Here is a 27,430-nt window from a genome sequence, read left to right on the forward strand (position 1 = left end):
CAATGCTTGAATCATTTCCTGCTGCTAAACACCGGTACGAAGCAAGGTTTTAAAACTTTCCAGCAGTACCAAAGACGACAAAGTAAAACATCAAGCTGATTATGTTAATGAGGCTGCAGGTCAGGAAAAAGGGGGCGATTTATTTTCATCAAGCTGTTAATTGCTTATCACTTCCGACGTGACTGAATAAAACGGACAGGCTGGATTTTACTTTCACATTCCGCCGATATTGAGTCATGAAATTTCAGTTTGATAATTCAGGTTTGAGTTAACAAGAAAATTTAGTTTGTAAATACCTTTTTTTCTGATCATTATAAGCAAAACACTAGAAAAATAGGTTAGAGTATTGTAATTATGTTAATGAGGCCACAGTTCACCCAAAAATGCGGGTCTTTCTTTTCCTCTTAATTATCAGTAGTCTACCAATTTCGACATGGCAGAATGTCACGACTCCTCTTCATCATCAGCCTTATTAGCCTGTCTTTATACGGGGTCTCTGTCCTCCACGAATATAACAGACTTTCCCATCCATTATTACTCCTTCATATAGTTGGTTCTGCTAAATTCATGTCTCGGCCAAAGCGAAGTCTAGTGTGCCGTCTGAAAGGTTCCTCTCCTCGGCAAGACGCGGCCCAGCATTGCCAGGCCGCCACTCCATCAGACCTACTCGCCTTCCTCTCCATTATGAATTTTTTCCTCCCTTCCATAGTCATTTTTTTCATATTCTCATTTCTTTTGGACTCGTTGTGTCTGTCCCTGTCTCTGTCCTGGTTGGCTGTCTGTTTGTCTGTCTCTGTCTCACGGTTTCTTTGTCTCTCTCTCTCTCTCTCTCTCTGTCTGTCTCTTTCTTTCTCTCTCTCTCTCTCTCTCTCTCTCTCTCTCTCTTCTCTCTTTCTTCTACTTTTTCTTTCTTTTCTTTCTCTTTCTCTCTCTCTGTCTGTCTGTCTGTCTCTCTCTCTCGCTCTCTCGCTCTCGGTCGGTCTCTCTCTCTCTCTCTCTCTCACTAGTTGTTTCTCCTTTTTATATTGTGGATTCCCCTCATTTTTTCATTCCCTTTTTCCCTGACAGATTGCCTATGCATTTTTTTACCTGCGAATTCTTTGATGAACGCTACACTTTTATCTCCCTTTTCGGTAATAACGTTTTGGATGCACCGCCGAGATGCGCCAGAGAACATGCAACTGCTGAAGCTAACTTAGGGTCATATTCTTAAACGTTCAGGCGTCCTAGCTCAAATATCTGATAAGGCTTTCGTAGGAGTTTTGGGCATTTTTAGGGATGGTTTTATGACCCTGGTGGTAGTTTAACCCTTCTTCTGTACCATGAACCTAATACAACACTCATTAGAACCTGATTAATATATGACAGGGCTTTCGTAGGAGTTCTGGGTATTTCCAGGGATGTTTTTATGACCATAGTGGTAGTTTGACTGTTCTTTTGTACCATGAACCTATTGTTGTTGTTGTTGTTGTTGTTGTTGTTGTTGTTGTTGTTGTTCGTGGTGGTGGCGGTGGTGGTGGTGATGGTGATGGTGATGGTGTTGTTGATGTTGATGTTGGTAGTGTTGTTTGTGTGAGTGTGTGAAAGGTAGATAGATAGATAGGTGAATAGATAGATAAACAGATAGACAAGCAGATAGATAGATAGACAGGCAGATATGAGAGAGAGAGAGAGAGAGAGAGAGAGAGAGAGAGAGAGAGAGAGAGAGAGAGAGAGAGAGAGAGAGAGAGAGAGAGATTTTCCCAACCATGGCTAACTCGCTTCACAACACCAAGCAACAAACATCACCTCTTCATCAACGCTCGACGGGCAACGGGCGCTGATGTAGGCACGGATATACCCCCACCCCTCTCTCTCTCTCTCCTTGTCTGTCTCTCTGTAAGTCTGTCTACCTCTTTTTCTACCCCTCTGTCTCTTTCTCTCTCTCTGTCTCTACTTCTGTCTTTGTAGGTCTCTATTTCTATCTCTCTTTTCCTTTTTTTCCCAACTATTGCTACTTTTTCTCCATCTCCTTCCTTTATTCCTCTCCTTTGCACGACATTTCATATTTTTTCTCCCTTTTTTTTCCCTTTTTTTATTGTCATATACTCTCCTCTCTTTCTCTCTTTTCCTTCACTACATTCTCCTTTCTTTTCCCTCTTCTCTTTCTCATCTTTTCTACTAACTTGCATTACTTCTTTTTCTCTACCTCCTTCCTATTTTTTTTTTTGTTCCTGTCACAACACTCTCCTTTACTCTCCTTCTCTCGTTGTCACTCTCTTTGCTATCTCTAAGCTGTCCTTCTTTTTCCTACTTCCTATCTTCCTCTCCTTTCTTCTACTTCGCTGTCCTATACTCTTCCGATCCTTCCCCTCAACAATGTCCTCAATTTCTCTATGCCTTTTTCTCTCCCTTCTTGTTCTCACTCTTCTCTCCTTTTCTCTCCCTCTCCTTTTTTCTACCCTCTCTTTCTCTCTCTCTTCATATTTTCCTTTCTAGTCCCCCTTCTTCTATCTCATTCTTCTAACTACAGTTTCCTTTCTTTTCAAAATTTTCCTTTCCCATTCTTTCCCTCACAAACTCATTTTTTTCTTCTTGTTTTATCTTTTTTACATCCTTTTCTAATCTTTTTATCGTTTATATTTTCTCATCTTAGCTTTTATATATCTCATTCTTATCTTTCTCTTTCACTCTTGCTATTTTTCCCCCTTTTTTCCTCTCCCTTTCGTCTGTTCCCAAATGTTTTCTTATCTTAATCGTGTTCGTCTTTCCCATCTTGTTCTCTCCCTTAGATAACAAACGCCTTTGATTCTGTTTCCACCATCCTTCCTTGCAGCATCCATTTTGAACCTCTCTTCCTCCTCTTCCCCTTTTTTTTCTCCCTTTAACCTTTGACTCATCCACTCTTATCTTATACCTACCTTTTCCTGATCTCTCCCTCTCACTGCCCTGTTTCAATTTCACCTTTCAATCGTTTCCTCACCTCGTCCTCCTCCACTTCTCTTCTATTTTTACCTTCCATCCCAGTTATGCAATTTCCTTTCCTTGCCACTCTCCCCTTCCTTTCTTCCTTGTCCCTTTGCCCTTGTGTTTCTTTTCACTTCTCTTTTCATTTCCTCTTTTTTGCATCTCCTTCCTTCCTTCCTTCCTCCCTCCTCTCCGTTTATTTTGTTTTCATTTAGTCATTCATTCTCTTTGTCGCTCTTAATTCTCTCTCCCCTTCCCCTCTCCCTCTCATTTTCAACCTTTTCCTATCTTTATCTTCTCTTTATGTGCTTTCCTTCGTCTCCCTTCTTCTCCTTCCTCCTCCTCTTCTATACCTCTTTAATTGCTTGTCATCCTTCCCTGTTCTTTCTATCTCTCTCCTCGTCTTGTCTCTGTACCTTTTTCTCTCCTCTCCTCCTCCTTCCCAACTTCTCCTTTTTTTTTTTTTTCCCCTTCTCCTTCCTTCACTTCCCTCCTATTTTTCTTTGTTTCTCCTTCCACTGTCATTTCCTGTCCAGGCTTTTTTCTTATTTCTCCTTTTTCCCTTTCGTCTGTCTATCTCCTTTCTTCTTTGTTTGGTTATTAGTTTTATTTCCTTCTGCTTCCTTCCTTCCTTCCTTCCTTCGCCTTGTCTCTGTAATGTGATTTTTTCTCCTATCTTTTTCTCTTTTTTTTTCTTCCTTGTTCATTCGTTACTCCAATCTTCTCTTCTTCTATTCTATCCTTTTCTTCCCTCCTTCCTTGTTTTCCTTTAATTGCTTCTTCTCATTTGTTTCCTCATTTCTTCTTTCTTCACTCTATATTTTCCTTCAATTTCTTCTTCCTCTACACTTCCTTCCCTCCTCCCTTACGTTCCCTTTCCTCTCCTCTCCTTTCCCTTCTGCTTCCTCCCTTGCTTGTTTTGTTTCCTCTCGTTTCTCTCCCTCTCTCTCTCTGTTTTCCTTTATCCATTCTCTGTTTCTCATTCCCTTGCATCCCTTCCTGTTATCTTCAATTCTCCTTCCTATCTATTTTCTTCTATTGTTTTCCTTTCTGTTTTCCTTTGATTGTTTTCTACCGTGTCTCTTACTTTCCGTTTTCTTCTTTTTCTTCGTTTATTTTTATTCCTAGTCAATATTCTTCGATTTGTATTATCATCCCTATTTTCATCAGGCTCCCCTTCCCTCATTTCTTTCCTTAATTCCATCTGTTCTCTTCTATTCCTGTATTCGTTCTCTTCCTCTTTTCCTTCTTATCTCTTTTATTTTTCAATAGTTGCATTCTCTCCTTTCTATCCTCTCCTTATTTCTTCCTTAATTCCATCTGTTCTCTTCTATTCCTGTATTCGTCCTCTTCCTCTTTTTCTTCTTATCTCTTTTATTCTTACTCTCAATCAATATTCTTCCTGTTGCATTCTCTTCTCTCTTCCTTTCAATCCTATCTATTATATCCCCTCTCCTTATTTCTTCCTTAATTCCATCTGTTCTCTTCTATTCCTGTATTCGTCCTCTTCCTCTTTTTCTTCTTATCTCTTTTATTTTTACTTTCAGTCAATATTCTTCCTGTTGCATTCTCTTCTCTCTTCCTTTCAATCCTATCATCCATCTCCCCTCTCCTCATTTCTTCCTTAATTCCATCTGTTCTCTTCTATTCCTGTATTCGTTCTCTTCCTCTTTTCCTTCTTATCTCTCTTATTCTTACTCTCAATCAATATTCTTCCTGTTGCATTCTCTTCTCTCTTCCTTTCAATCCTATCTTCCATCTCCCCTCTCCTCATTTCTTCCTTAATTCCATCCGTTATCTTCCATTCCCATCTTTTTATCGTTTTTCTTTTTACTTATTATATATTCTTAGTTTTTCCTTCCATTCCTTTCCCTTGGTATTCCGTTTGGTATCGTCCCCTCCTCTCCTCCTCCTCCTCCTCCTCCTCTTCTTATTTTCCTTTCCATCTTTTTTTTTTTCCTGTTTGTGTTTTCGGTTCCTCTTCCCCTTTTCCTTCTTTCCTTGTTTTTTTCTTTTTTTGGTTCCGTTTCATCCCTTCCCCTCCCCTCCTCCTCCTCCTCTATTTTTCATTTTCCTTTCCATGTTTTCTTTTGTTTTCCTTCTTTCATATCGTCGACAGCTTTCTTCTTTTTCCTTCTCCTCTCTTTCGTTTTTGCTTCCCGCTTATTCTTCGTTTTTTCCTTCTTATTTCTTTTTTCTATTTTCTTTTCCATGCCTTCGCTTGTTTTCCTTCTTTTATGTTCTCGGATTCCCTCTTCTTTCTCCTTCTTTTCCTTTTTCTTTCTTTTTTGCTTCCCGCTTATTCTTCGTTTCTCATCCTTTCCTTTCCTTCTTTCTATTCTCTTTTCAATGTGTTTTTCTGTCTTCCTACTTTTATGTTCTCGGATTCTCTTCTTTTTCCTTCTTTTCTTTTTCCTATTTTTTGGGTTCCGTCTATTCTTCGTTTCTGATCCCTCCCATTCCTTCTTTATGTCCTCGGCAGCTCGCTTCTTTCTACCTCCTTTCCCTTATCTTTCTTTTATACTTCCCGTCTAGCCTCCCTTTTCTTACCCTTCCCATTCTCCCTACCTTCCATCTCCCTCATCATCACCAGTTTCTTTCTCGTCTTCTCCATTCCCTTCCTGATATACCCCTTGTATCCCTCTATCTCTCTCAGCCTCTCCCACGCCTGTATTTCCATTGTATCGCGTCTACTTTTCCATCCCCGTGAATTTACATTTTCTTCATCCGTATTCCTGTGATTGGGAAAGTGAAGAGAACGGGTCCTTGTGTGTGTGTATGTGTGTGTGTGTGTGCGTGATTGTGGGGGGGAGGGGGAAGAGGGAGGGGGAGAGTGTGTGTATAAGTGTGGGGAGGAGGGTGAGTGTGTGTGTGTGTGTGTGTGTGTGTGTGTGTGTGTGTGTGTGTAAAACTGTAAAACGTGTTGTACATATGAATAGATAAATAGATACAGTTAGATAGAGATAGATAGATAGATAGATACAGAGAGAATGGAAGGAGGAGAAGGGGACAGCCAAGCCACGCAGTCGGCCAAGTAGCCATCCACCACCCAGACAGCCAGACAGCAATGCAGACCGACAGAGACAGAAAAACAGAAAAAAAACTCGGTCATCCAGGAAGGCAACTCAGATTCCCCCAGCTAGCAAGACAGACAGACAGGCAGACAGACAGACACACAGACAGGCAAACAGACAGACACACAGACAGGCAGACAGGCAGAACGACACTCAGTTACAGCTAGACAAAAATGACCTCCAGAAATTCACGTTTGTTGGCTGTGTCCTCGCTTATTCCCCAATCCTTCCTTCCTTCCTCTTAATTTTTTTTTTGGTCTCGCCCACTGTTATTTCCTGTCTTGTTTTTGTTTTTTATTTCTCCTTTTCTTCCCTTTCGTCTGTTTATCTACTTTCTTATTTGTTTGGTCATTAGTTTTATTCCCTTTTCCCTCCTTCCTTCCTTCCTTCCTTCCTTCCTTCCTTCGCCATGTCTCTTCTATGCACTTTTTCTATTCCTCCTCTTCCCTCCTTCCCATCCCATGCCATTCCCTGCCCTTCCCTTCACCCTCCTCTTTACAACACAGTCCCTTCGTTTCCCTTCCCTTCCCCTTCCTCATTCTTGGCTGCCTTCCCCTTCAGATCCCATCCCTTTCACTTTATTTCATTTCTCTCTATTTATCCTTCCTTCCCCTTCCTCTCCCTCGTCAATCCTTTTCTCTCTATCATTTTTCAATCCTTAACCTCTCCTGCTTTCTTTTCTTTCTCCTCCTTGATTTCCATTCACTTTTCATCTACTCCCTTCCTCTCTTCTCTCCATCTTCCTCTCCCCTTCATGTCCCATCCCCTGCTGCCTCTTCTACCCTTCCCTTGTTCTCCTACCCCCGTCTTCCCTTTTCTTCCCATTTCCTAGCTCATCTTCTATCCTTCTTCCTACTTCCTTCCCTTTCATTCTCCTCAAGTTCCTCTCCTCTCTCTCCACCCTATCTTCCCCTTCATCTACCATCTCCTTAATTATTCTACCCTACTCCCTCCTACCCTTCCTTCTTCCCTCTGTTTTGGCTTCCATTCACCTCCCCTCCCCCTCTACTTTCACCTCTTTCTCCACTCTTCCTTTCCTTTCACTTCCCATCTCTTTCCTTATCATCCTCTCCTCTCAGCCCTACCCATCCTTTCTTCCCTATTCCTTGCCCTTCGTTTACTCTTTTCCCCTTCTCCCCTTCTTCCACCTTTCCTTCTTCACTTCCAATCTTCATCCCTATCCCAGTAATCTCTCCTTCCCTTTCTTTTTTACCCTCTTCTACGCATTAACTTCACCTATCCCTCCCCCTCCCTTCCTCTCCTTCCACTCCTCTTTTTCCTTCACTTCCCATCTTCCTTCCTACCCTTCCCTCCTCTCTCTCCACCTTACCTTTACTTTCCATCCCTTTAGCCTCTCTTCTCTCCACCCTTCCTTCCTATTCACATGCTCATCTCCCTCCCTAACCATTCTCCTCTCCTCTCCCTCTACCCCGTCTCACTACCATCTCCGCTATCGCCACTAAACGCTCCTGGCGACCATTACCACCAGTACGAGTTGGATTTTTTGCGCTAAATATGCACCCATGGCTCTATGTATGTAAATTTGTGGGGGTGACACCGAGCTGATAGGGAGAGGAAGGGAGGAAGGGGATAAGGGAGGGAAGGAGGGAAGGAAGCGAGCTATCAAAGAGGAGGTGGAGGGGAGAGGAAACAAGGGAGGGGAGAATGAAGGAATGTAGGAAGTGTAAGGAATGGGAGGAAGAGGTGCATAAGAAGGGAAGGAAGTGGAAGATAGAGGAAGCCCTGAAGATGTGGAGAGAGAAAAAATGGAAGGAGCTATGGAAGAAATGTGGGGTGGATGAAAGGGAGAGAGATAAGAAGGGTAGGGAGGAAATGGAAGATGGAAAAGGGAGAGAAATGGAAGAGAGAGGACGTATGAGAGATATGGAGGTAAAGATGTGAGGGAAGGGTGAAAAGGAGGAGGTATGGAGAGGAGGAAAAAGGAAGAGGAGTGGAGGAGAAGAAAGAGAGAGAGAGAGAGAGAGAGAGAGAGAGAGAGAGAGAGCACATACCTCTTACTCTCGTTTTTTCTCTTATTTCCACTCCCCTACATCCTCCTCTTCCTCCTCTTCTTTCTCCTCCCTCATGCACGCTTCTGTCTCCCCTCTTTACAACCCCTCTGAGCGCCATACTCTCTCCCCTCACTCCCCTCCCACCCCTACATTCCTCCTCCTCTCCCTCCTCTCTCTCCTTCCCATCTCCTAACCGACACCCTTTTTCCCTTCCCTTTACTCCTTTCCCCACCTCTAACCCTCTCTTCCCTCTCCATCTCCCCAACCTTCCTCTTCACCTCTCTCTCCTCCACACACCTCCTAGCTTCCTCCTCCTCCTTCTATTCCCCCTCTCTCTCTCTCTCCCTCCCCTTCCGCTGCCCGATTTTCCTCTTCCTCTTCTTCCTTACTCCCCTGCCTCCTCATCTTCCTCCCTCCTTCTGTACCCCTCTCTTCCCTTCCCATCCTGTACTGACTCTCCTTCTTCCTCTTCTTCCTCCTCCTCACTCACATTCCCTCCCCATCCCCCTCCACCTCCTCCTCCTCCTCTCTCTTCCTTCCCTCAGTTTCCCCAACTGACTTCCTTCCTCTCTTTAATATACTCGTCTGTTCGTTATGCTCGGATCCCCTTCCATCCCCTTCCTTTCCCCTCTTTCCCTTCATCTTATCGCTGTCTCTCTTCTCTGCCCATTCATCATCCTTCAACTTTCTCTCTCTATCACCACTGCGGTTTCTTCCCCTTTCCTCCCTCATGTTCCCCTTCCTTCCTCTATTATCAAATGGCTTTCACTTCTTCCTTTCCAACCCTTCCTCTCTCTTCCCTCTCTTCTCTTCTCCCTCTCCTCTTCCATTGTTTTCCTTTCTTCCAGCTTATCCTTCCCATCCCCTCAATCCAACAATATTAGGTTTTCTTTCGACTATACTTCCCTTCGATCGCTACTGCATTCTTCTAGCAAATCCCTCCTTCCCTCTCCTTTCCCTGTCTCTTCCCTTTTTCTCCTCTCTTTCTCTTCCCTTCCTCTTTCCCTCTCCCTCCTCTTCCCTTACAACCCCCAACATACCATCCCCTCTTCCCTCCACTCCCTTTCTCTCTCACTTTCTCCTCTTTTGACTCCTTACAGACGACACAGCTCCCCTCTACTCCCTCTCTTCTCTCCTTACTCCCCTCTCCCCCTCCTCTCTTTCCCTTCATCCTCCTTTCCTCCTCTTCCCCTTCTATACTACTCTCCTCCTATCCTTCTCCTCTCTTTCATCCCCTCCTTCCTCCTCCTTTCCTCCCTGGAGTCTTAGGAGGGACCTGATCGCCAAGACTCCTGGATTTAGAAAAGACAGAATTTCCTCGAGTGTCGTGCATGTTGAGAGAGAGAGAGAGAGAGAGAGAGAGAGGGGATAGATTCTTCACTAGTTGTTGTTGTTGTTGTTGTTGTTGTTGTTGTTGTTGTTGCTGTTGTTGTTGTTGTTGTTACTCTTCATATTAGTATCATTATTGTTATTTTTTTATGCCTTCAACTGCCTCCCCTTCAACACTCCCCTCTCCCCCTTTAATCTAATACACATATATCTATTTATTTTTATTTTTCTGTTTATTTATATTATTACATTTTTTCATTCCAGTACGTACGATTTTTTTGGCCCTTTCCCACACCCATGTTACTAATCCGTTGGCTTTGCACACCGATCCCTTCCTCCCCTTCCTTCCCTCCTTCCATGTCCTCCCTTCCCCTCTCTTCCCGTTCAACCCCGTCCCGTCCCGTCCCCTTCCCTCTCTTGCCTTTCCTTCCCTTGTATCTTTTTTCGTCCCCCTTCTGTTCTGTTCCCTTCCTTTCATTCTATTTTTCCTTCCTTTTCTATCCCTTCATTTTATTTTATTTTTTCCTTCCTTTTCTTTCCGTTCCGTCTCATTTTTTTCTTTTCCTTCCTTTTCTCTTCCTTCCGTGTCATTCCTTTACTTTCCTTCTCTTCCATTTCCTCCCCTTTTCTACCCAACTCTTTTCTTCTGTTCGTTTCCTCTGCCTCCTCTCTCCTCCCCTCTATTTCCTTCTTCAGCCCTCGATCCTTTTACTTCACACTTCTTCCTTGTACTTTTTCTCCGTATTCTATCCCCGACTCTTCTTTTCCTTATCTTCATTAACATTTCTTTCTCCGTGCAATCTCTTCTCTAAACCGTTTCATTTCCTTCCCTCCCTCCCTTCCATTAGGCCTCTTTTTCGTGTTTTTACTTTATAAACCTAATGGTCTTTCCTTATCTTCCTCCTCCTCTCACTGCAGTCTCTTCCCACCCTTCCAAACCCTTCCCCTTCCTCTTTTCCTTTCGTTTATCCTTTCTTCTCTTTGCATTCCCTTCCCTACCCTACAAAACCCTTCCCCTTCTCTTCTTCTCTTTCTCTTTTCCTGCATTCTATTCCCTACCTCTTAAACCCCTTCCATTCTCTTTCCCTCTTGCCCATTCCGCCAACCATTACTTTATTTTCCCTATAATATTGTCCTTTTCCTTTCCCTTTCCTTTCTCTTTCCTCCTCGCAAACTCATCTCTTCTCTTCCCTTCTCTTTCCCTCTCTTTCACCATCCCCTTCTTTCCTCTCTATTCCCTAGTGTTCTCTTCCTTTCCCTTCCCTTTCTTCTCCCTGCAATCTCCTTCTCACTAAACCAGCCCTTCCCCCTTCTCTTTCCCTCCCTCACTATCCCCTACTTTTCTCTCCTTTCCATCATGCTCATTCTACCCCATCCTCTCCCTTTCCTTCTCCCTGCAATCTCCTTCTCACTAAACCAGCCCTTCCCCCTTCTCTTTCCCTCCCTCGCTATCCCCTACTTTTCTCTCCTTTCCCTTTAACCCTTCCCCTTCTCTCACCCTTTCACTCACCCTTCCGCCATCCCCGTCACCCTTCAGTACTCACACTTGACGTCCAGCCTGAGGGGAGGCGAGCCGGCGTCCCCGACCTCGTTGTGGGCGTGGCAGGAGTAGCGGCCGGCCTGTTCCCGCTTCACGCCCTGCAGCACTAAACTCACGTTGCTCACGATCACGCCGGCCTCGAGCTCGTGCTGTAGCGCCACGTTCTGAGGAGGCAGAGACGAAAGGATGATTAAGGAACGTACGATTTAAGAAGGTGCGCTTTAAGGAGACATAGACGAGGGACCAGTTAGAGAAATGTTTTAGAATTAGGAAATGAATAGGGGTTAGGAAGGAAGGTTTGAAAAGATGTTTATTTTGCGAAGGAGGTCTTAAAGGACGAGAAGGTGTGTTTTAAGGTTGCAGAAGAAGAAGAAGAAAAGAAGAAAATAGAACAACAAGAACAAGAACAACAAAAAGAACAGGAGCAGGAACAGGAAAAAGAAGAACATGAAGAACAAGAAGAGCAAGAACAAGAAGAAGAACAAGAAGAAGAAAAATAAGCAAAAAAAATATGACCTTCCTTATCACAAAATACTGCAAAGGTCTGAGGATGAGAGGAGGATTGAGGGAAATGAAGAGCGAGAGGAGGATGAAGCAAGTTTGATAACGAGTAGGGAGAGGAAATACTGGCGGAGGAAGGAAGGGAGGGAGAGGAGGAGAGTGGGAATTTAACGAGAGACTCTGAGTAAGGAGGAAGGTAGGGAAGGAACTTTTGTGGGCTATAAAAGCAGGCAATAGATAAAACAAGAGAGGAGGGAAGGAGGGAGGGAGGTAATGTAGGAGAGGAGAGCAACCTATAGAAGGAGGAATGAAGGTATTATAGAGGTATTATAGAGCTGTTATAAAGATAGAGAGAGAGAGAAGGCTAGTATTAACGACAAGAATAGCAACTTATAGATAAAATGAAAATGGGAAGGGTGGTTAAAGGGAGAAAGGGAAGCAAAGAAATTGGACCGATGCTTTCTCTAACGGGATAAGAGGAGAAGAGATGTAAAAACTGCCACGCTGTCGCCTCATCAAAAAGAAAGGAATAAAGATGAGCGTCGAGAGAAGCAGGAGTAATCAACACTTCACAGATGGGAAGTGAGCGAGTACAGAAAAAAGCAAAAAATCCCTCAGAAACGAGATAAAGTGTTTCTACGAAGACTCACATGACCACGCACACGAAGAGAAGGAAAGAGTAATCAACAATAGACGGTTGGAAGATAGACGGGTACAGAGACGGATTTTAAGTAAGCGAGTATAAAGAATGTTGAAAATCCCTCAGCAACGAAATATAAAGTGGTTCCAAAAGGACATATGTACATCACAACGCAGACGAGGGAAAGGAAAGAGTAATCGAGAGTAGACGGATGGAAGGTAAATGGGTACTGACGAAGTTAAAAATCCCTCAGCGATGAAATAAAAATAATGGCTTGAAGAGGATATAAATAGTGGCTTCAAGAGGATATAAACATCACCATGGAGACGAAAGGAAGGAAAGAGCAATCAAAGCGAGACGGATGGAAGGTAAATGGGTACAGACGAAGTAAAAAAAAAATCCCTCAGCAGTGAAAAAAAAAAAAAAAGTTGTTTCAAGAGGACATAAACATCATGGACACGAAAGGAAGGATAGAGCAATCAAAGCCAGACGGATGGAAGGTAAATGGTTATAGACGAAGTTTAAAATCCTTCAGCAATGACATAAAAAAGTGTTTTGAGGAGGACATAAGCATACCCACGAATACGAAGGGAGAGGAAAAGAAAGGAAAATAAGCCACCGCGTCCTTTTTTTATATACAACAAAGGAGACAGCTCAAGGGCACAAAAAATAAACAATAATAAAAAAAAAAGCCCGCTACTCGCTGCCTTGATATCCGTGTCTAGTAAAAAAAAGATAGCCCTCAGCAGTGGATTAAAAAAGGCGATGATTCTACGAGGAAACAAGCATAGAACACATACAACAGGAAGGAAAGGAAGGGAAAGAAACCTTGAAATCCATATCCAGAAAAAAAATCCCTCCCTCCCAGAAACACTCCAGCTAAGACGAAGCCATGATAAAATAAAACTTAATCTAATCTGAACCATTCCAGAGCCGACTAGAGAGAAAAAGAAAGAAATAAAGATAAAGAGAGAGACGAAGAAGAGCCCCAAGGAAAAATGCAGTTTCATCCGCTCCGTAAAGCAAGCAAAGGAAGAGTAAGATGAGGAATATATTCATTTTATGTACATATCTTTGAGGGTGAGTCACGCGGCCCTGCAGTGTTGGTGGGTTGACAGAGAGAGAGAGAGAGAGAGAGAGAGAGAGAGAGAGAGAGAGAGAGAGAGAGAGAGAGAGAGAGAGAGAGAGAGAGAGAGAGAGAGAGAGAGAGAGAGAGAGTGTGTGTGTGAGCGTGTGAGCGTGTGTGTGTGTGTGTGTGTGTGTGTGTGTGTGTGTGTGTGTGTGTGTGTGTGTCTCTTGCTTGTGTGTGTGTGTGTGTGTGTGTGTGTGTGTGTGTGTGTGTGTGTGTGTGTGTGTGTGTGTGTGTGTGTGTGTGTGTGTGTGTGTGTGTGTGTGTGTGTGTGTGTGTGTGTCCTTCTGACCTCTCTCTCTCTCTCTCTCTCTCCACCCCACCCTTCCCCTTTCCCCTCTCACGTATACCTTCTTATCCATTCCTTTCCCTCTCCACTTTCTCTCCTTCTCAACCCAGCTCTTTTCCTACTGACTAACCTGTCCCTTCTCCCTCCTTCTCTCTATCCCATTACCGTACCTTTCCAGCCTTCGCCTCCCCTCCCTTCCCCTCCCTACCATCACGTCAACTTCTCCCCATCCTCACACTTCCTCACGCAGTCCCTCACTCTCTTCTCCCCGTTACATCTCACTCACAGACCTTCCTCCGTCTCACTCCCTTAAGGTCTCCTGATACCACTTCACTCCACGTTATTGCTTCCCAACCTTCGTCTGCTTGCTGCACATTTATCATCTTTAAAGTTACCACACCACATCGTCAAGTGTAGGTACTGTGTGTTATGTTTTTGAGAATTATTTGATTTAAGGATGAAAAAAAAAACTACGCCTGGTGTAATTGTAAGTAATCAATCATATGACTTTTTTGCCCGAGTAAGAAAAAAATATAGATGTTAAAAGGATGCACTCATGATAGTTAAAAATAATAATAGGACTTTTTTTAGGCGTGGCCGCATCAGAATACAACGTGAAAACTCAATATTTTAGAAATAGTTAATTTTCGAAGTTGTTTTATTATGTATTATACTTGAAAAAGCTTTAAGTCTATGGCATTTTTTTCTAATATTCAAAATCTAGAGTAAGCATTCTGAGTGTTATAATCTTTCGTCGGGATAATTCTCAAGCATGAACATCGTTACTCCGCGCCGTCTGTTACTCACCTTGAAATATGCAAATGACCCACTTCTGTGTAATAACCCATAGATTTGGAACCCTTGTCTACATGCTAACCACATTGCAGGCTCAGCTTCCCTCTCCGTCCCTTTCTTTCCCTTCTCTTCCTCCTCACTTGCGCTTCCTTTCCTGTCCTCTTCTTCCTGCATCTCCCTTTCTGTTATTTCCTTCCTGTTCCTCTTCCTTCTCTTTTCCTTTACTTCCTCTCCTACCTTTCCCTTCTCTCCTTCCTCTTTCTTCTCACTTTCCTTCCTTCCTCTTTTTGTTTCCTTTCCTATTCCCTTCCCAGTCACTGACCGTCTCTTTCCCTTCCTTCTTATCCTACCTTTCCCCTCTCTCCTTTTTTCGTCCTCACGTTCCCATCTTTCCTCTTCCTTCATCTCTCTTCCTATTTTCCTCCCATTCCCTTCCCTTCGTTTCTCTTTCCTTCTTCTCATATCTTTCCCTTCTGTCCCTTATTTTCCTGTTCCTTCCTTTCTTTCCTTTTCCATCAACTTCATTTTCCTCCCCTTCCCATTGTCCTAGTGTAATGGGTTCTCCCACCACAGGTTCAAAGGCCAGTGAGACGGAGATGAGCACTGAGGCTATGCACACCTATAGCAAATCCCCACAACCGTACCCTTACCGTATATATCCTTCCCTTCCTTTCCCTGTCCTCCTTATCCTTCTCTTCCCTTCTCGTCCATCTGCCCCTCATCCTTTGTCGCTTTTATTCTCTTCCTTTCCTTTCCCAGTCCCCTTGTCCTCCCTTCTCCCTTCCATTCTCACCTCCAAACAAACCTAACCCAACTCCAACCTAACCTAACCTAACCTGCCCTCAAAGACTCATGTGCCGCCAGCTGACGTGTGAGACTGGCGGGTTGGCGTGGACGGAGCACTCGAAGTAAACGTCGTCGCCTTCCTTGATGTTGGAGGCGTCCAGCGAAGAGCCGAACCTGGCCGAGGCGGTGGGCAGGTCTGGAAGGAGGGAGAGACGAGGGTGGTGAGTGACGGGGGAAGAGAAAGTGGGAGGAAGGGATGCATGGATGAAAGGAAGGAAGAAGGGTAAATGGAGAGGAAAGGATGAGGAAAGAGAGGAAGGTAAGTGATGATCATTTATTTGGAATGTTGAAGGAAGGAGAGAGAGGGCGAAGGGATGGGGTGGAAAGAAGGAAGGTTGTGTGATGATGGTTATATGCAAGTTTAGGAGAGATGGGCAAAGGAAGGATGAGATTGTAGAGATGAAGGAAAGGACAGGAGAAAATGGATAGAATGTAAATAGTAGGGAGAGAGGGGAAAAAGGATTTGGAGGGAAGAGAAGAAGGAGCTGAGAGGAGGGTCATGGGAGAGGAAGGAAGGGATGGATGGGAGAGAAGAGAGGGAGGAAGGGATGGACTGAAGGAAGAAGAGGTGAAATCAGAGAGAAAGAAAGGCGTGGGGGAATGAGGAGAGGAAGAATGGCTCTGAAGAAGAGAAAGTTATGGGAGAGAAGGAAGCGTGAGAAAGAGGGAGGGAGGAAGAGTTGGGATTAATGAGGGGGAAAAAGGGATGGTACTGAAGAGGGGGAGAAAGGGATGGGGATTGGAGGGAAGGGAGTGTGGAGAGTAAGGCTGATGAAAAAGAGTTGATAGGATTGGGGGAAAGACAAGATGAAAGAAATAGCAGGTGGAGATGACAGGGCGAGAATGACAGCGAGGGAAGAGGGAGGGATACCATGAAAAAAAAGAGGAAGCAAAGAGAAAACAGAGACAAAAATGATAGAAAAGCAAGGATGATGGAGAAAGGAGGAGTGGATTAATATGGCAGAGAGAGAGACATAGAAGAAGAGGGAAAAAATGATGATGACAGGATAAGGATTTGGGGATGAGGAAAGTTCATAAGAAAACAAGGTACCCGATAGACCATTCCTATATTATAACAATCAATTAAAGAACATATACCATACAACCATACCTCTGCTACCCCTCCACTTCCCCCTATCGTACCTCCTCTATTACCTCCATTCTCTGTTTGCTACACACCCGGTAAAAAAGAATATAGAAGCAGAATATGTCTAGTGACGAGGTTCATGCAGACAAGAGACTGTGTGTGATGGTGGCGGTGAGAGGGTTGAAACTGGGAGTGGGTAGAGAGAGTGAAAGTTAAAGGGATGCAGTAACAGGTAGTGAAAATGTTATGGGGCTATAGCGAAGAAGGGAGAAGAGAGGAGAGGCGGGTAGGCGGTGTTTCAGGGAGAGGGTGGATATGGGAGGCATGTAGGGGAACGGAAGGGTTTGAAGGGGCGGGAGATAGTATATAGAGCATTTTTTTTTTTTTTATCTTTTCTGACCTCAGTAGCATAGCACCCCTTATACTGAAGTCGAAAGAAAACGAAATAGCAAAAAAAAAAAAAGAGATACCTACCTATCTATTCATATATCTCTGTTTCTTATTCATTTCCTTGTTGAGCTATCTATCTATCTACTTACATATCAATATCTTTACGTTTAACTATTTAACAACACACACAAAAAAAACCCTCCCCCCAAACACACATACACACACACACACACAAGAAAAAAATATAATTACAGAAAACCAACCAACAAATCGATTCCCGTTACACTGATAATCAATTCCTCTCTCTCTCTTAATTAATCTAACCCACCTCTATCTTTTCTTATATTTATTTTTTCCTAAGAGAGTCGAATCCCCGAGAAGGCCCACTGAGGGTATTTACTGTAGGAGCCGTTCGACAAGATGCCACATAAAGTACTGCTCCTTAAACTGGCCCAATAGCGCTATCGACAACGTGGATTAGAAATTGGTTTGGGGGAACGAGGAAGTTGACCCCCTTCTCCCCCCCCTGCCTCTACCTCAATTTCCCCCCCCTCTCCCCCCGACGCCCCCACTAGACCCAAGCCTCCCCCTCAGCCCCTTCCCCTCTAGCTCACGTATATTCAGGCCTTTCTTAAGTTAGAGGCGAAGTAAGGAATTGAGGACAGAAGAGGGACAACAATGCAAATATGAAAATAAGAAAGATGTCTAAAGGATAAGTAATAAAGGACAAAAAAAGTAAAATTATGAAAATACAAAAATAGGAAAGATGGAAGCAGAGGAAAAACTGTGTCTAGAAAAGGAAAGAGACTGGAGAGAAAAGGAAAAAGAGAGATATACAGAGAAGAGAAGAAAGTATTACAGCCTTGAATAAGCCAACAGAAAGAATGTGAGTTACGAGGAAAAGTAATGAAAACGCCTTAGTCTTGCAGTGGAAAAATATTGCTGGCTGATAATTCTGATGATGACGATGATGATTATGGCAGTTTCAGAAGAAGTGGAGACCGGCATCAGTGGTTGTCAAGAGTGTTCGGTATGGCGGCTGGACTGACCTAGATTTGACTGGACTGAACTGGATTTGACTGGACTGAACTGGATTTGACTGGACTGAACTGGATTTGACTGGACTGAACTAGATTTGACTGGACTGAACTGGATTTGACTGGACTGAACTGGATTTGACTGGACTGAACTGGATTTGACTGGACTGAACTAGATTTGACTGGACTGAACTGGATTTGACTGGACTGAACTGGATTTGACTGGACTGAACTTGATTTGACTGGACTGAACTAGATTTGACTGACTGAACTAGATTTGACTGGACTGAACTAGATTTGACTGGACTGAACTAGATTTGACTGGACTGAACTAGATTTGACTGGACTGAACTAGATTTGACTGGACTGAACTAGATTTGACTAGACTGAACTGGATTTGACTAGACTGAACTAGATTTGACTGGACTGAACTAGATTTGACTGGACTGAACTAGATTTGACTGGACTGAACTAGATTTGACTGGACTGAACTAGATTTGACTGGACTGAACTGGATTTGACTGGACTGATCTGGATTTGACTGGACTGAACTGGATTTGACTAGACTGAACTAGATTTGACTGGACTGAACTAGATTTGACTGGACTGAACTAGATTTGACTGGACTGAACTGGATTTGACTGGACTGAACTGGATTTGACTGGACTGAACTGGATTTGACTGGACTGAACTGGATTTGACTGGACTGAACTGGATTTGACTGGACTGAACTGGATTTGACTGGACTGAACTGGATTTGACTGGACTGAATTAGATTTGACTGGACTGAACTGGATTTGACTGGACTGAACTGGATTTGACTGGACTGCACTGGATTTGACTGGACTGCACTGGATTTGACTGGACTGAACTAGATTTGACTGGACTGAACTAGATTTGACTGGACTGAACTGGATTTGACTGGACTGAACTAGATTTGACTGGACTGAACTGGATTTGACTGGACTGAACTAGATTTGACTAGACAGAACTGGATTTGACTAGACTGAACTAGATTTGACTGGACTGAACTAGATTTGACTGGACTGAACTAGATTTGACTGGACTGAACTAGATTTGACTGGACTGACTCCCGATTTGACTGGATTTGACTTGACTGAACTTGATTTGACTGGACTGAACTAGATTTGACTGGACTGAACTAGATTTGACTGGACTGCACTGGATTTGACTGGACTGAACTAGATTTGACTGGACTGAACTGGATTTGACTGGACTGATCTGGATTTGACTGGACTGAACTGGAATGACTGTCAACGTCTGAAACAGGTGGCACGTCCGATACGGTTCACCGGACTAGTTTGAGGAAAGACAAACACGTGAGGCCGAGCAACAAGGCGAGGCAATAACTCTTCCTTTTATGGTAAGAGAAAACGGACTGAGAGCAACAAAAAGAATACAAACACTATATATCGAAAACCAGGTAACAAAAGAAATAAAAGAATGAGTAAGGGAGTTTGTGGGCATACGCTATAGCTGGTCGTGGCCTCGCTGCTCATCTCCGTTGCATATGTGTCCTTGAGTCCGTGGTGAATAAGAATCCATCCGAAAAGAAAAGCAGGTACCGAAAAAAAAAAAAAATGAGTAAGGAAAATTGTGAGCATATGCTATAGCTGACAGTGGCCTTGGTACCCATCTCCGTCGCATTAATACTTGAGTCTGTGGTGGATAAGTACCCATGATAATATTCCAGAAGCGTTTACATACACCCCATTTTCCTCGTTATTTATTCCCCTATAAGGTGCCACCATTACAATATATAACGGAGCGATACAAGGGACGAAAGAGGACGAGCCGGCGGACACGGGCGAAGAGCGGCTAAAATATATGCCGCCGGGTCGCCAGCTGTGTGGGCGGAACACGGCCGGCTGAAGCGTCCCAGCATCCATTTATTCTTCCAGTGGCGGCCGCGGCGGCCATCTGTCCTTCCTTCCTGGGCTCCTGAGGCTCAATAGGACCGGCGTATTTCAGCACCCACGCAGCACTTCATAGATAGCCTGTTTCTATTTTTTTCTTTGTTTTTTTAAGCATAGGAAGGCGAAGCAATGGTTTAGAAAAATACTTTGCAGAACGCCCCCCAAAATATTTTTCTACATGTATGACAGAAAATATTGCCCCCAAAAATCATTTGAGGTATATTTAAAGGTGTCGATATTTCCCTCGTAATTGAAGATACTGAAAATGACGCACAGGAGTTACGTATTTTATAACATAATAATAATAATAATAATAATAATAATAATAATAATAATAATAATAATAATAATAATAATAATAATAATAATAATAATAATAATAATAATAATAATAATAATAATAATAATGTTGATATTAGTAGTGAGAAAATAATAAATAAAAATAACAACAATAATATTAATAACCAAGCCTATAGCAACACATTTTGCCACTCGAACGAAATTTGAATCTAGTCTTTTATCGTCTACGTTAATCTACCTTTTTTTTTTTTTATTGGTGCTGCGCGTTGAGAGTAATTTTTTTTCCCACCACATATACTGAAAAAAAAAAAATATCCAATCATAAACGTGCTATACAGTGATGCATTTGATCGCACACACAATAAATGTTTCGTGCACTCCAGTTCGCCCTGAGAGAGCAAGATCCTCGTAAGATTAATTTCCTTCCCCGGCTGCCTCGCGGTAACGACTCTGCCAGATTCACTCAGCCTCGCCGTTAGTCCGCTCCCATCCCTCGCGGCCTTAGCACGTTCACTTTCACATTATCGGGGCGTTTCTCCTTGACTAACTCACCTGTCCCTTAGTTCCGATCACCGTGAGAACTTACTTTAGGAACCATTGAAAGCTGGAAACTGTAATTCAGCCTCAAAAGGAAATAAGTAACTTTCATTTATCTGTATCTTTATCGGATCATTATTGTGTCCATCTCGCTCCTACACTTAACGTTGCAGCAGCGCCCATGTTCTTGAAATTTGTTAACAGGATCCGAGAACTTCATTACTATCGGTTCATTTAGTGTTTATTTATTTGTATATAGTATTGGTTGCTACTAGTTTTTGCGTTGCAGTGCACATGTTCTAGGAGTTAATAAGCAGAATCAGTTATCCAGTTTGTTTGTGTGTTTCTGCTGTAGTTTATATCGTATCACAAAATATCAAATGTGTTTTATGTATACCAGTGACATTAATCGATCACTCTCCTATAATAGCTCTCCCTTCCTTTTGTACTTTTACGAACCATTTTTACTAACTGTTACTTTTTTTTTTTTTTACATCAAAGTATCAATTTCTGTCAGTATAAAATGGTGTAAAACTTATGTCTTGATAAAGTGACAAAGTGAATTATGGGTGAAACTCACTGCATGCGAAAAACACTTTAGAAGCTGCCGTGAGGTTTTTGAGCTGATAATAAGTGACATTTCTTACTTAGTCGTTCTATTTATCTATATATTAATCTTACTAATAAATACAAGAGCAAAATACCACGTGAACAGCCTCTAATACAATCACTGGACTGGCTTTTGATCGATGGAATATGAAATGAGCGAAAACCAAGCCAAACAAACAGCTATCCATATTTGTGAGCAGCCCACGTTTCCATCTGACGCTTCACATTTTTTCGTCCTCGGAGTCAGGAAATAGTTTCATGGTCGGCTGTATCTCCCATAACTCGGCCTCTTCACCAGCCTTTTATTATTTCGTTCATATGGCGATGATAACAATTCGTTTCGTTCAACAGCCCAGAGTTCTGTTGTACTTTCTCGACTCTTATGATTATTCCTTGTATAAATGTGAAAGAGTGAATGAGTGAGCCACAGAATATTTATTTATTTACTTATAGTTTAGTTGATTTATTAGAGTTTTACAATAAGACGAGGCAGACTAAATATGAAAAACGCCGATAAGAAAAAAAATAGACAAGCAAAAAGATGGAAGGAAAAGAAACAGGAACAAAACAAAACAGAAACAAAAGAAGAAAATGAAAAAGAAGGAAATGAAGCCAAAGAAACAACAAAAAAAACAAATAAAGAAAAAAAACAAGAAGAAGAAGAAAAAGAAGCAGAAAAAACAAAACAATGGCTAAAAAAGAAAAATGAGGTAAAAGAAGAAAAAAAGAAGCAAAATTAGAGAAAAAAGTGTCAGAAGCAAAAATGCAAGAGAAGGAAAAGAAGAAAAAGAAGACGAAGCAGAACCAGAAGCAAACGAAAGACGTAGAAGGAAAAGAAAATTAAGAAAAAAACAACATAACGAAGAGAACTAAAACCAAAAAGAGGCAGAAACAAAAGAAAATCGTCTACGCATTTTTCCCGTAACCAAAATGCCGTAAAAGGAAGTTCATCTAATACGCGGATCGTTTGGTCAGCCCCCCTAGACCGCATAAACCCCTTTCTTATAACAGAGAGGACAGATCAAGGAAAATCATGCAATATGTAAAGCCTCGGAATCCCTCTGTCTTTCCCAAATGACGTTTAGTGACTCTCTGCCCTGTCCCCCTCCCATACCCCCAACACACACACACACACACACACACACACACACACACACACACACACACACACACACACACACACACACACACACACACACACGCACGCACTCCCCTTCCCCCTCACAAAACAACACACACAAAAACACATGCATACACAGATCAGTAAGTAAACATAAGTAAAATAAACAAATAGATAAATTAAAAAAGAAAAAGCAAAGAGAGAAATATATAAAACTCAAACTATCTTTCCACTCTCCCCCATAAAAAGTCCTCACCTTTTTTTTTTATATCCTCGAGACGTTCTGAGGCGCGGAATTTCTCCCTCTCTTCTTCCATCCCTCTCTCGCCCTGTCTCCCGCCCCCGTACTCCCGAAATGGCGTAGTGTACAGGGGGCATTTGTTCCCTTAATACATCACACTCTGCATGATTGGTGTGCATCACTCTAAATGCAGCCGCGGTCCATTTATCACGTCAACACACACACACACACACACACACACACACACACACACACACACACACACACACACACACACACACACTTTCCCCTCTCCCTCCCTCCCTACTCCCCCTTTCTCTCTTTCTCTCTTTTTGTCTGTCGATATATCTATGCTTTTTTCTTTTTCTTTTTCTTTCTCTTTCTCTCTTTGTATATCTCTGTCTCTGCCTCTGTTTCTATCTCTGTTCCAATGTATCTGTCTGTCTGTCTGCCTGTTTATCTATCTATCTATCTGTCTGTCTGTCTGTCTGTCTGTCTGTCTCTCTCTCTCTCTCTCTCTCTCTCTCTCTCTCTCTCTCTCTCTCTCTCTCTCTCTCTCTCTCTCTCTCTCTCTCTCTCTCTCTCTCTCTCTCTCTCTCTCTCTCTCTCTCTCTCTCTCTCTCTCTCTCTCTCTCTCTCTCTCTCTCTCTCTCTCTCTCTTCTCTTTTATCTCTCTAATCTCGCCGTGTCCGCCATAACGCTGCATCACCCGGCGTCATCAATCGCTATTATTCCGAACATTACTCTGCCCTGTCCGGGAAATGCGTGTCTGGCCTGCACCCACTTTGGTCTATGCTTCCTGCCGCACTACGAAGCCCCACGGTACGGTATGGTATGGGGACGTGTTATTTGCTTGCTTGTTTGTGTGTGTCTAGGTTGTTGTGGTTGTTAATATTGTTGTTGTTGTTGGTGGTGGTGGATGTGATGGTGTTGGTTGCGGTGGTATTACTGTTGTTGTTGTTGTTGTTCGTCCATTCATTATGCTACTACTACAACTATTACTACCACTATTATTTCCACTACCATTGCCCCTACCACTACTACTACTACCACTACTACTACTACTACGATTACGACTACGACTACTACTACTACTACTACTACTACTACTACTACTACTACTACCACAGTCTTCTCTGCACCCTAGTTTTATAATGACCGAAACCTTCCTGTCCCATTTATCATACCAACACATTAATTAAACCAGCCTCTCCTCCTCTGCCCTTGTTCAAACAGTACTTGTAACCTCGATATTCTCATTCATTATCCTTCCTTACTCATACTGATTACTCCGACATCAACCTTTGCCTGTCTTATAAGAACCTAAAGCTGTAGTTTCTCATTCATCTTACTGACATCTGGTTACTCTGTCACTGAACGCTTTGTCTTGTGCTAAAACTACCCAAAGCCTCATTTCGTCCATTTATCATACTGACATACTGATCACTCCGGCATCACCTTCCCTTCACCCTGTCTTAAAACTACCTAACCCTTCAATTTCTTCATTCATCTTTACTGACATGTTGGTTACTCCGTCTTCATCTGCTTTGTCCGTCTTCTGAGAGTGCCAACAACCTCAGCTCGTCCATTAATCTTACTGATATCCTGATTACCTCGGCAAAATATATATGCTTTCCCTCTTGTCATTAAAGTACACAAAGCCTAAATTCGTCAACTCAGTTTACTAAGAAGCTGATTATTCAAAGACCACCTACTCTTCTTCGTGTTAAAAATACTAACCACCCCCAATTCGTAATCCTAACACATAATACAAGTCTCCACCACTTCGTTATCGCAAAATGTCAATGGTGTTTCATATATAGAGAGGATTTGAAGCTTAATTTTCAACACATGGACTAGTTGATAAATGGGTACCTGGGGAAACCTGGGAAACGTAAACTGTGGTAACCCAGGTGTCACTCTGGCCATGCGCTCCTGGGTTCTTACCTACCACAAGGGCTAATGCGAAGGAGATGAGCACCGAGGCCACGCGCAGCTATAGCGTGTGGCCCCAACTCTACCTTAACTATACTTCAGGATGAGGAAATGTAGCGCAGGTCTCAGGTACCAAACAGAGCAATTGGTATCCAGTTGTATGTTTTCTACCTGGAATAGTTTCCCACTCAAAAAAGAAAAATGGAGAGCCCGCTAATCACTGCTCTTGTAAAGTAAAATAGAAATGAGTGACCACCGGAGAGGTCAATTTCGGATATAAATGGTACCTCAAATGTAGAGGAGTGATAGCTTACTCTTCAACGTGAGAAAGTGGAACACATATCTCAGGTAATGTACAGGACAGTCGATACCCAGTCATGTGTCTTCAGCTTCCAACTCCTCTTCCCCCGCGATGAAAGTCAAGTGGCGGAGTCCGTGGCTATTATCAGGTTTTCAAAAGGGATCGCTACTTTCAAAAGGTTACGAACTAATACATAATGCAGACCTTCTTACTACTCTCTCTCCGCCTTGGCTGCTACGTACTTACTCTATTACACAGTGTCCTCTCACTCACCTCTCACAGTTCGAAAGTCGGTCCGGTAAAACTTAAAATTAACTCTCTATTCCTTAACCAATACAGACATTATACAGATCTACTTTATACTCTCTCCCCGCTTTGGCTGCTACGTACTTGTTCTATAACACAGTGTCCTCTCACTCACCTCTCTCACGGTTCGAAAGTCGGTCCGGTAAAACTTAAAATGAACTCTCTATTCCTTAACCAATACAGACATTATACAGATCTACTGAATACTCCCTCCCCATCTTCGCCGCTCCCTCCTTCACTATATGGACTTAGCCAACTATATACTTCATAGCGCACTGCCTCTCATTCGCCTCCTTCACAGTTCTAAGGTCGGTCTGCTAAAACTTTAATGGACTTTCTATTCCCTAACTTTATCGATATTTTCCTCGCGAGGGGGCGCTAGTTGGAGTGTTCCTCCTTATTTACAATCAAGAGGAACCTGTTTTCCTTCTCCGCGCGCCAGGGTTTATGTGCCATTAGGGCGGAAGGTGAGCCAGTGGGTGCGGGGTGCCACCTATCAGAGAGAGAGAGAGAGAGAGAGAGAGGCGTTCGTTCTTTTAGTTTTAGTCATCAACGTGTTTGTGTGTTGGGGGGGGGGGGGGAGATGGGGTTGTTTTTGTTGGTTTGTTTCTTTGTTTGCTCGTTTCTATATTTGTGTGTGTGTATGTATTTATTTGAATGTTTGTGTGTATTTGTGTGTTAAAGAATGTTTCTCTCTCTCTCCCCAAAGCGAACATTTCAATCCCTAACGCAAACTAAAGTAATACTGGGATATTTTCTGATGTATAAACCTACACCACTAAAACACACAAAAGAATTAAAGATATAGATAATAGATAGATGATTAGCAAGTCAATAAGAGAGAAATCCCCACTTTAGTTTTCTCACTCTAGTTTTTCCATCCTTACCCTGCCTCTCCCTTGACCCTCGTCCCCTCACCCTTGAAACCTCGCAGCCAACTCGACCCTTCTCTCATTCCCCTCCCAGACTACTCACAGTGCACGGTGAGGTTGAGTGTGTCCTCCAGCTTAGACAGGTCGGCGTGAGTCTCTGCCTGGCATCGCAACACCGCGCCGTCGTCCTCGTGCTGCGGCGTGAAGGTGAGGCTGCTGGTGGTGACGTTGCCATCCGCTGAGGTCTGGTGAAGAGGCGAGGGACGAAAAGTGAGTCAAGAAAAGGACTGAAGTGAGGGAGATACAGAAAAGGGACCTGGTAGCTTCACGTGGGTGGGATGCTTTGTGAAAATGCGTCTCTTCTTGTGCATGGTGTTAATTAGAAGACGAGCAGAGCGTTTGGCTGAGAAAATGATGTCAGTGGCTCAAAAATTGCCCATCCATACGTGTCCTAAACTGCTTCCTCTCCTCTTTGCACTTATTTTAATGTTTGGTGATGGATGTTTCCTTTCCCTTCTCTCCCAATCGGATACTTGCTGACGTCACCCATTCTGCATGGGCTTAAGATTCTGCTGCTAACTGGTATGCCTCTGTGTATCTTTCGTAAATAATATCCTACATGCGGCTCAGTAACATAACGCCTCACAAACATCCGGGAGGTAGAGCTAAAAGGTGTTCAAAGACGAGTGCATATGAACGTTGCGTAAAATACGAGGAAATATAAAAATAAACATTGGGTTAGGTAACAGCGAAAGGTTGAAGGTATATTGTTGGGCTTTAAGAAAAACAGTTGAGCTTGGGCGGGTTAAAACACGTGAATAACTGAAAACACGGACGAGCGAAGAAAAAACAATAAACCAAGAACTGCAAAGGTCAGAGAAGAGAAGCTGGCGGAAAGAAAAACATAAAATCACGTTCTTTGCCGGAGCAGGATGGAGTTCACTGATATCAGAGAGAGATAAACTGCAAACGTTGGGAGAGGCATTTTTCCTACACTGAACTAATGATGAGTGATGAGGATGGTGATGATGCCTCGGGAACAAAACAATGGAATCCTGAGCCATTCATTTAACCCCGTAGCAGCGACGGGCTAAATTTGTGGCCTTACCGTGTACAGCGACGGGCCAAATTTGTGGCTTTACCGTGTACAGCGACGGGCCAAATTTAGGGCTTACCGTACAGCGACGTACCAAATTTGGTTTTACCGTGTACAGCGACGGGCTAAATTTCGACGGCCAAATTTAGGTTTTACCGTTCACAGCGACGGCCAAATCAATTTGTGGTTTTACTGTGCATGGCGACGGGCCAAATTTGTGGCCTTACCGTGTACAGCGACGGGCTAAATTTGTGGCCTTACCGTGTACAGCGACGGGCCAAATTTGTGGCTTTACCGTGTACAGCGACGGGCCAATTTGTGTGCCTGCGTGTACAGCGACGGGTAATTTGTGGCTTTACCGTGTACATCGACGGGCCAAATTTGGCCTTACCGTGTACCAACGACAGGCTAAATTTGTGGCTTTACCGTGTACAACGACGGGCCTTGGCCTTACCGTGTACCAGCGACAGGCCAAATTGTTTTACCGTGTCACAGCGACGGGTTAAATTTGTGTTTTACTCGTAGCACAAATTTCGTGTACCAGCGACGGGCCGAGTTTTT

General features: G+C 43.1%; 1 protein-coding gene across 1 annotated transcript in view; it reads right to left on the reverse strand.

The window, feature by feature from the left end:
- The window catches only part of LOC126993008 (kin of IRRE-like protein 2), a 39,850-nt gene extending 13,425 nt beyond the window's left edge, over window positions 1-26,425 (reverse strand). Inside the window, exons 1-5 of the mRNA XM_050851829.1 lie at window positions 26,393-26,425; window positions 25,877-26,018; window positions 15,106-15,237; window positions 12,252-12,271; window positions 10,906-11,044 (exon numbers count right to left, since the gene is read on the reverse strand). Coding sequence (XP_050707786.1) covers window positions 10,906-11,044; window positions 12,252-12,271; window positions 15,106-15,237; window positions 25,877-26,018; window positions 26,393-26,425 — 466 coding nt within the window. The remainder of the gene's footprint in view (window positions 1-10,905; window positions 11,045-12,251; window positions 12,272-15,105; window positions 15,238-25,876; window positions 26,019-26,392) is intronic.
- Window positions 26,426-27,430: the final 1,005 nt, after the last annotated feature.

Source organism: Eriocheir sinensis, unplaced genomic scaffold, assembly GCF_024679095.1.
Source record: "Eriocheir sinensis breed Jianghai 21 unplaced genomic scaffold, ASM2467909v1 Scaffold541, whole genome shotgun sequence".
NCBI classification, from domain to species: domain Eukaryota; kingdom Metazoa; phylum Arthropoda; class Malacostraca; order Decapoda; family Varunidae; genus Eriocheir; species Eriocheir sinensis.